The sequence below is a fragment of the Gymnodraco acuticeps genome, unplaced genomic scaffold (genome assembly GCF_902827175.1).
Source record: "Gymnodraco acuticeps unplaced genomic scaffold, fGymAcu1.1, whole genome shotgun sequence".
Lineage (NCBI taxonomy): Eukaryota > Metazoa > Chordata > Actinopteri > Perciformes > Bathydraconidae > Gymnodraco > Gymnodraco acuticeps.
Genome location: NW_022992109.1, coordinates 1 through 9,961, shown reverse-complemented (window position 1 = coordinate 9,961; position 9,961 = coordinate 1). Strand labels below are relative to the sequence as shown.

Below are 9,961 nucleotides of genomic sequence, written 5' to 3'. Positions count from 1 at the left end.
AATAATTCATATTCTTTATTTATTGAAACAAAAAAAAAGAACAAGCAGGTAATGATGTGTCGAGCAAACAGAAGTACAGACAATACAAATAATGCATTTGAAAAGGTCACTTTTTTTTCCATTATAAAAACCCCGAAGATGAATTTCATGAAACACACACACACACACACACACACACACACACACACACACACACATACATTCAGACACACATACTTGTTCAAGCTACACTACTGCAAAACAGTCTGAAATAATTAATAAGTGTTTGGAGAAAATAAACCCAAACAACAGCCTCATATACATTTCTAATCTTTAATTCAACATATTATTAGACGAAGAAACACCCCCAAGCATACACACACACACACACATATTTGTTCTCAAAGCGCCATAAATCATGTTCTCTCTGTACGTACATAATGTTTGAAGATGATTAAAATAATACTTTATGTACGAAATATTTCTGTTACGCTTGTGATTTTGGCCCCATTATTTTGCTAACAATTCAGCATAGTAGGAAACTTTATTATCATGGTTTTATAATAACGTTGCAAGAAAAGGAGAAAGAAGTTGTACTAAATGAAGTTTAGTGTTTAATAAGAAAGGGAATTTAAACTCCTGCTAACTTTACGCAGACACACTAAAAGGGGTTTTTCAGTTGTTTGGTCCACGGACAGTATGTCGGCATAGAGAATAATCTAAATCCCCCACTTTAACCTTCTACTGCTTACATAACGGTAGATGTGTGTGAAGAAGCAACAATACCTTGACTCTAATATGAAAATATAAGCTTCAAAGTGCAACGGTGAGGCAGGAGGTGAATCACTCACATGTTGCATTTTGAGCAGATCATTATTAATATATTCTCTTTGCATCGAGGAAAGGTAACTCATCCAAAGGGGGAAAGGTGGAAGGATGGCAAAGGAGCAAAAGATTATGGATATTGCAGTACGATGAGTTGAAGACAGAGGTGTGAAGAGGGGGCGTCTCCTTCCTCTGTCCTTCCTTGTTCTCACTGCCTCACTTCCACATAGTTAGCGGGGAAGAGGCCGTACGCTCCTCCGCAGACGCCTCGCCACCAACCCTCGTCGATCATCTCGATGTTTGTGATGATGTCGTCGGGGTCGAAGGAAATCTCGTCCTCGCCGGCTGAAACGGGAAAACATTTGGACTCAATGTATTTTTCAGATTCAAGGTTCAAGGCTTTTATTGGTCATGCGTACATAGCTACAGTGTAGTCATGACGATGACAATCTTAGGTTACAAGCTCCTCTAACAGTGCAACACAATAAAACAGATAAAATAATGCAAGTAAATACAAATATATATTTAAAAAGTCATTTTAAATGTTCGTACGTTACTGTTGGAGGTCCTGTAGTGCACCTGTCATATTAAGTAAGTAATAAATACGTTTATGTCTTAAAGGTAGAGTAGGTAAGAATGGAGAAACCAGCTCGAGTGCGCTAGAATTTGAAAATACACAACTGAAACAAATCTGCCCCTTCCTTCAGACTTCCTCACAGAGCCCCTCCTCCAACACACAGGAACGCGCACATGACCAATGAGGGCACGAGATACGTTTGTGCACAGATGGAAGGCTGACAGGCAGGTAGGCCATCCAGTTACTTTAGCCGGCTCAGATGATTGGTCGTGCTTTTTACAGCGCCACGGCTTCCACTGATGACATTTCTTTATGTATTTATTGTCAAAGCATTTAATGTATTCATTGCTATCGGGATGTTAAGAGCATTCCATGGAATATAACAAGTGTTTCTGAAGTGAATTACCGACCCCACCTTTAATGTTGCACTTCTGGCAGGAGGTGGGGCTTTAAATTCTTCATTTCCATTGCCGACAATTAAACCTTTGAATTCAAGATTCAAGGCTTTTATTGTCCTGTGTGCATAGCTACAGTGTCTGTGTGCATAGCTACAGTGTCTGTGTGCATAGCTACAGTGTCTGTGTGCATAGCTACAGTGTCTGTGTGCATAGCTACAGTGTCTGTGTGCATAGCTACAGTGTCTGTGTGCATAGCTACAGTGTCTGTGTGCATAGCTACAGTGTCTGTGTGCATAGCTACAGTGTCTGTGTGCATAGCTACAGTGTCTGTGTGCATAGCTACAGTGTCTGTGTGCATAGCTACAGTGTCTGTGTGCATAGCTACAGTGAGGTTGTCTGTATGTAAATCTTAGGTCCCAGGCTCCTCCAACAGAGCAACACAACAAAACAGATACAATAGTGCAAGTAAATACAAATAAAATAGAATAGAAATAGTGCAAGAAGAGTCTATATAAAAGTAATTGGAATATGATATATTAGATAAATAGTATAGTATTTATAGGGGCAAAGAATAAGACTATAACAACGACCACTCTTTCTGATCTGCTCCCAGCGTTCGGTCTCACCTGCTTGGTAATCGTAGAGAGCGACCGCCGTCACCCCGACGTCTTCTCCGTACTCCAACTGACCGTCTGAAGGAGGAACACGTGAGTATTAGTCAAAGAAAGGAGACTCAATCTAAGCACATATGTGACCTGCTCTATCGAAGTCAGTCGCATTGACCCGAAGACACATGTTGAGTTGTATGTAGTTGAGTTGCTGTAGCTTTCTAATGATATCAGGATTGTTGTTGTACTCCAAATATTAAGCAAAATATGTCACATTATATAATGACTGTCACCGAGTCATCGTTTTGAGAAAAAGGCCTTCAAAATTTCCTCCTCTCTGGAATACATCGATCTGATTGATTATTAGCAAATGATCAAAGTAGTACGGAGAGAAAATATTTTCGTTTGGATTACAGGTCTGGTTTGAAGCTCGTGAGTGTGTGTGTGTGTGTGTGTGTATGAGATTTTGCATTTGTGTGTTTGTTTCCCGGGGAAAACACTCACGAGAAACACCGGCTGTCGTTATGCCTGCTGTGACTTTAAGTTACTCCGTTCTCGCTTGTAATTATGCCGTCACAAGCTTCAAAGTGTGCCAACTGCTAGGACTGTCTTAGGGAAGACAGCTTTTAGATGCGCAGCTCCGCTGTCTTGGAACACTCTGTAATTGAATTGGAAACTGAGCAATCTGGAGCCACTAAATGTTTTTAAAGCTCGGTTGGATGCTACTCAATCGGAAGCTGTTGGTACCTGCTCATGTGGATAGTTATTGTAAATTGTAATCCCTGTAATGATGCTGAATGATGTCCTTTTTGTTGTTCTATTTATGTTTTTATGTTTCATGTGGAACCGACTTGAGCAGGTCTCCCTTGAAAAAGAGATCAATGATCTCAATGGGATACACCTGGGTAAATAAAGGTTTGAAATGAAAGTTGTATTTATCATCTGAATTTGCCGAAACAAGTTTAATATTCTGAAAGCCAAGACTTTGCTTTATTTGGAAATCAGATGAAAACGAACTGTAACGGACCCTGCCGTGTTATCTATGATTACTATACACCTTACATTCATAATTTCAGCGGGAGGGAGGGGGGCGGCGCTGTGGAAGAGCAGAGTGCGAGGTGCCTGTCTTCATCCCTTTACAAGCTTCACACATGTATTTATTGTGTGATTTTGGAAATAAAAGTTTCATATTCTGAAAACCAAGACTTTGTTTATTTAAAATCAAACAAAACACCCGAACCCCGAAAAACTAGTTTTTTACACAAATCCACTTTCCCATCCTTCCGAAAGATTTCGATAGAGCGGGTCACATATATCATAGGGGACTTAAAGGTCCTGTAATATATTGATTTTCATCAATATATTATAGGTCTCAGATATATACAGAACATGTCTCTGAAGTGTTTGGCTCCAAACACCAAACAGATCATTGCAGCATTACCCATAATCCCCTCTGTTTCAGCCCTGTTTCCAAAGTGCTGATTCTCTGTCTGTTACTTTAGATGAAAATAAGGAGCCCCTCCCCACTCCCCTCTGAGAGAGATTTGGTTACAAAGAACTCAATGGAGCTCTAGGAGGAGATTCAGGTGATAAGGGGGGGGGGGGGGGGGGGTTACCTTGGTTGCTGATTGGCTAATGGTTACTCAAGCCAACACATCGTTATGACATCATAAAGTGGCCAAAATCTGATCAGCTCATTTTCAGACAGGTTTTTATAGAAATGGATCAAAAAGAGAGAGAATCTTTGTTCCTGAAACTTTCAGAGTCTCTTTCCACAGAGGGGACACATGTTGATGTAGAAAGAAGGAACATGAAGAAAAGAGGGGACACATGTTGATGTAGAAGAGACATGAAGAAGAGGGGACACATGTTGATGTAGAAGAGACATGAAGAAGAGGGGACACATGTTGATGTAGAAGAGACATGAAGAAGAGGGGACACATGTTGATGTAGAAGAGACATGAAGAAGAGGGGACACATGTTGATGTAGAAGAGACATGAAGAAGAGGGGACACATGTTAGATGTAGAAAGAGACATGAAGAAGAGGGGACACATGTTGATGTTAGAAAGAGACATGAAGAAGAGGGGACACATGTTGATGGTAGGAAAAGATACATGAAGAATAGGGGACACATGTTGATGTAGGAAACGAAAACATGACAGAAGAGGGGACACATGTTGGGTAGAAGAGACATGAAGAAGAAAAAAAAAGGGGACACATGTTGAATGTAGAAGAGACAATGAAGGAAGAGGGGACACATGTTGATGTATGAAGAGACAGAAGAAGAAGGGACAACATCTTGATGTGAAGAGACATGAAGAAGAAGGGACACATGTTGATGTAGAAGAGACATGAAGAAGATGGGACACATGTTGATGTAGAAATGATACATGAGAAAGAGGGGACACATGTTGATGTAGAAGAGACAGTGAAGAAGAAGGGGACACATGTTGATGTAGAAGCAAGAGTGAAGAAGAGGGGACACATGTGATGTGATAAGAGACATGAAGAAGAGGGGACACATGTTGATGTAGAAGAAGACATGAGAAGAGGGGACACATGTTGATGTAGAAGAGACATGGAGAAGAGGGGACACATGTTGATGTAAGAGAGACATGAAGAAGAGGGGACACATGTTGATGTAGAAGAGACATGAAGAAGAGGGGACACATGTTGATGTAGAAGAGACATGAAGAAGAGGGGACACATGTTGATGTAGAAGAGACATGAAGAAGAGGGACACATGTTTGATGTAGAAGAGACATGAAGAAGAGGGGACACATGTTGATGTAGAAGAGACAGTGAGAAGAGGGGGACACATGTTGATGTCGAAGAGACTGAAGAAGAGGGGACACATGTTGATGTAGAAGAGACATGAAGAAGAGGGGACACATGTTGATGTAGAAGAGACATGAAGAAGAGGGGACACATGTTGATGTAGAAGAGACATGATAAGAGGGGACACATGGTTGATGTAGAAGAGACTGAAGAAGAGTGGACACATGTTGATGTAGAAGAGACATGAAGAAGAGGGGACACATGTTGATGTAGAAGAGACATGAAGAAGAGGGGACACATGTTGATGTAGAAGAGACATGAAGAAGAGGGGACACATGTTGATGTAGAAGAGACATGAAGAAGAGGGGACACATGTTGATGTAGAAGAGACATGAAGAAGAGGGGACACATGTTGATGTAGAAGAGACATGAAGAAGAGGGGACACATGTTGATGTAGAAGAGACATGAAGAAGAGGGGACACATGTTGATGTAGAAGAGACATGAAGAAGAGGGGACACATGTTGATGTAGAAGAGACATGAAGAAGAGGGCACATGTTGATGTAGAAGAGACATGAAGAAGAGGGGACACATGTTGATGTAGAAGAGACATGAAGAAGAGGGGACACATGTTGATGTAGAAGAGACATGAAGAAGAGGGGACACATGTTGATGTAGAAGAGACATGAAGAAGAGGGGACACATGTTGATGTAGAAGAGACATGAAGAAGAGGGGACACATGTTGATGTAGAAGAGACATGAAGAAGAGGGGACACATGTTGATGTAGAAGAGACATGAAGAAGAGGGGACACATGTTGATGTAGAAGAGACATGAAGAAGAGGGGACACATGTTGATGTAGAAGAGACATGAAGAAGAGGGGACCATGTTGATGTAGAAGAGACATGAAGAAGAGGGGACACATGTTGATGTAGAAGAGACATGAAGAAGAGGGGACACATGTTGATGTAGAAGAGACATGAAGAAGAGGGGACACATGTTGATGTAGAAGAGACATGAAGAAGAGGGGACACATGTTGATGTAGAAGAGACATGAAGAAGAGGGGACACATGTTGATGTAGAAGAGACATGAAGAAGAGGGGACACATGTTGATGTAGAAGAGACATGAAGAAGAGGGGACACATGTTGATGTAGAAGAGACATGAAGAAGAGGGGACACATGTTGATGTAGAAGAGACGAAGAAGAGGGGACACATGTTGATGTAGAAGAGACATGAAGAAGAGGGGACACATGTTGATGTAGAAGAGACATGAAGAAGAGGGGACACATGTTGATGTAGAAGAGACATGAAGAAGAGGGGACACATGTTGATGTAGAAGAGACATGAAGAAGAGGGGACACATGTTGATGTAGAAGAGACATGAAGAGAGGGGACACATGTTGATGTAGAAGAGACATGAAGAAGAGGGGACACATGTTGATGTAGAAGAGACATGAAGAAGAGGGGACACATGTTGATGTAGAAGAGACATGAAGAAGAGGGGACACATGTTGATGTAGAAGAGACATGAAGAAGAGGGGACACATGTTGATGTAGAAGAGACATGAAGAAGAGGGGACACATGTTGATGTAGAAGAGACATGAAGAAGAGGGGACACATGTTGATGTAGAAGAGACATGAAGAAGAGGGGACACATGTTGATGTAGAAGAGACATGAGAAGAGGGGACACTGTTGATGTAGAAGAGACATGAAGAAGAGGGGACACATGTTGATGTAGAAGAGACATGAAGAAGAGGGGACACATGTTGATGTAGAAGAGACATGAAGAAGAGGGGACACATGTTGATGTAGAAGAGACATGAAGAAGGGGACACATGTTGATGTAGAAGAGACATGAAGAAGAGGGGACACATGTTGATGTAGAAGAGACATGAAGAAGAGGGACACATGTTGATGTAGAAGAGACATGAAGAAGAGGGGACACATGTTGATGTAGAAGAGACATGAGGAAGAGGGGACACATGTTGATGTAGAAGAGACATGAAGAAGAGGGGACACATGTTGATGTAGAAGAACATGAAGAAGAGGGGACACATGTTGATGTAGAAGAACATGAAGAGGGGACACATGTTGATGTAGAAGAGACATGAAGAAGAGGGGACACATGTTGATGTAGAAGAGACATGAAGAAGAGGGTTTTGCACAATAGATGGAGCGAGGTTCACCTCTTTTTACTCGGATGGGTAAAAGAGGTGAACAAATGTCACTATCTGTGCCGAGTGCATGAACATGTGTGGCCAATAACGAGGGTTTCAAACACCAATTCTAACTGATCTCTCACCTCCTGCTGCTGCTTCTGGTGTGGCGGTCGTCTCCTCGGGGTTCTGGTACAGATCCTCCTGGTTCTCCTGGTTCTCCTGCTCTCCCTTCTCCTCTCCAGCAGCATCATGTCGGGACGCCTCCTCTGTGTTCTGACGACACAAACAGATAAACCGTTTCATTTCATTTTTCAACGATTACTAATTTACGGCTGCTAATGATATTAGGAGGTCATCGTTTACCCAAGAAGATCGACAACTATATGGATGCCCACCTCGTAGCGCAAGATATTCAAATGTTAAACTCGACTCCAAGTGGTAAAGAGCCCCTTAACCCAACCATCTCCAAAAATCTATCGTAGTCACAAAAGCAACACCAATCGACTCCAAAGGGCCTGAAACGCACTCCCAAAAACATTCTACACAAAACTTGACTTTTCCACACGTTCAGAAAGCGCTATTTTCTTCATAAAACTCTAGAGGCTTCAATAGGCACTTTTTTTGGGATAATTCGATGAGCCTCACCTGGTATGTGGGGACGGCGGGCTGCACTGGCGGGGTCGGGCTGGGGGAGGGACTGGGACTCGCAGCTGGGACGGGAGACGGGGCTTTGGGAGACGGGACTTTGGGAGACGGGGCTTTGGGAGACGGGGATTTGGGCCTTTCCTCAATTTGACGACGCGCCTCCTCCTGCTCCTGCTTCTCCTTCACCTGGCGCTTGGCTCGCTCCTCCTCCGCTCGCTTCCTGTCCTCCTCCTCCTTCTGCTTGGCGATGTTCTCGAAGCGAGCCTTGATGCTTCCTGTGCTGTTGGCCGCTGAGGAGGGGGGGATCGGAGAGGGAAGAAATGGAGTCATTATCATGGATGGATGATAGGGAGATATGACAACAACAACAACAACAACAACACCAACAACAACGAGGAATAACATCTCTAGAAGGAAATGCAAAAAGACGACAGAGCTGTAAAACATCTGCAAAGACACATAATAACTACAAACAGCCACGAAGAAACATACAATTATTGTTTTGCTCATATGTTAAATTGCTCATCGTCTCATAATCTGTTCATTTCACACGTTCAATAAAGTTGTGACTCAAACACAGATGATGATGATGAACTCTTACCGGCCTCCGTAGGTTTGGTTTTCTGGTAAGATGAGGTCGGCTTGTCCACTACCTCAAAAGTCCCCGCGCTCTGAGAGAGGTACAAAATATGTAAGACAAAACCCTACACACATAATACAGGGGTAGACATTAAGAAAACAGATCGACTCTAATAATGAAGAAATTGAACACATAGTAATTTATGCACAAACTACATTACTACAACATTTGAATCATCAGTTCTTCCTCATTTTCCTCAATTGTTCATATTTTGTTAATTAAAATTATTATATTGTGGTCATTGTTAAAGAAAAAAAGGAGGGTGACATTTCTGCTAAGAGTATTATTATTTGTATAATGCGCTTCCTGCCGTCAGGAGTCAGACATGTAACGGCTATGTAATAGATTAGAACCTTCATTCTCCTCAACTGCTGGGACATTTCCCTGAAGCCAATATACCTTTATATTTGTTCTACTCTTCACTTACTTGTCAGCATGGGTCGGCATTGATGTACAGAGCCGACAAAAGACCTTTATATTGGCATCGCATTGAAGCCAACTCCATCGATCAAGCCAGTGTGGCTGAAACTTTCTCTCCCTCTTCTTCTCACTCTCCTTTAACTCTTCCGGTGACTTTCTTTTATTTGAGGATTGTTTTTTGCCCGGCGCTTGGCCGGTTACCGCTGGTTTTTAAAACATTTTGGCGAATGGTTAGGTGGTGAGAAAGTCTGTAGCGCACGGGAGCCTGCACGGGAGCCTGCACGGGAGCCTGCTTGCTGCGCTCTACTCCGCAACAATCAGCTGTTTGCTTTTCATCCACCAGCGACAACCGCCTCACGAACCCCCACCAAAATGGAGCACCGGATCATTTGAAAAAAGGCGCTTTGCGCACCAACATTGAGAGAGAGAGAGAAAAGAGAAATGAGAGAGAGAAAAGAGAAGAGAGAGAGATAGCAGGGTTTCCCACAGACTTTATTTGGGCGGGCCGCCCAGGTATATTAACGCCCGCCAAAGTATAATTCGCGACCCATTTAGGTTTAATGTTTTTAATCTGTCCGCGAGCACGACGGCATCTGCGATTCCTCGCTCTACCCCTCGCTATCGCGTGAAGGGTCTGCTTTATGCGCTCCGCACAGTAACCCTGCTGCATGCTCACTAGCGCACCTCCTCCCCCCCCCCATTCATAAAGTCAAGTACCCCTCAAAAGGTCCGGTTTATTTCATTTTAAGGATGCGCACCAAGCAACATCTCCAGGTGCTCCTTTGAGAACCTGGGCAAAATAGTTATGTGCACCCCTGGTAATAGCGTTTATAAACGAAACAATTTAACAAAATTGCTTGTCTAAATACCAATACAATGTGATTTAATGCTTACTGTTTGGTTTTTTTAAACCAATATTTTTA

The 9,961-nt window shown here is 42.6% G+C and overlaps 1 protein-coding gene across 1 annotated transcript; it reads right to left on the bottom strand.

Moving 5' to 3' along the window:
* On the bottom strand, nucleotides 1-8,643 carry LOC117537716 (src substrate protein p85-like; the record flags this gene model as incomplete). Its single annotated transcript, XM_034203043.1, is given in 5 exon segments — nucleotides 1-1,149; nucleotides 2,406-2,471; nucleotides 7,477-7,606; nucleotides 7,979-8,268; nucleotides 8,580-8,643. Coding segments are annotated over 5 exon segments (687 nt in total), but the record flags the coding sequence as incomplete, so codon positions are not given.
* Nucleotides 8,644-9,961: the final 1,318 nt, after the last annotated feature.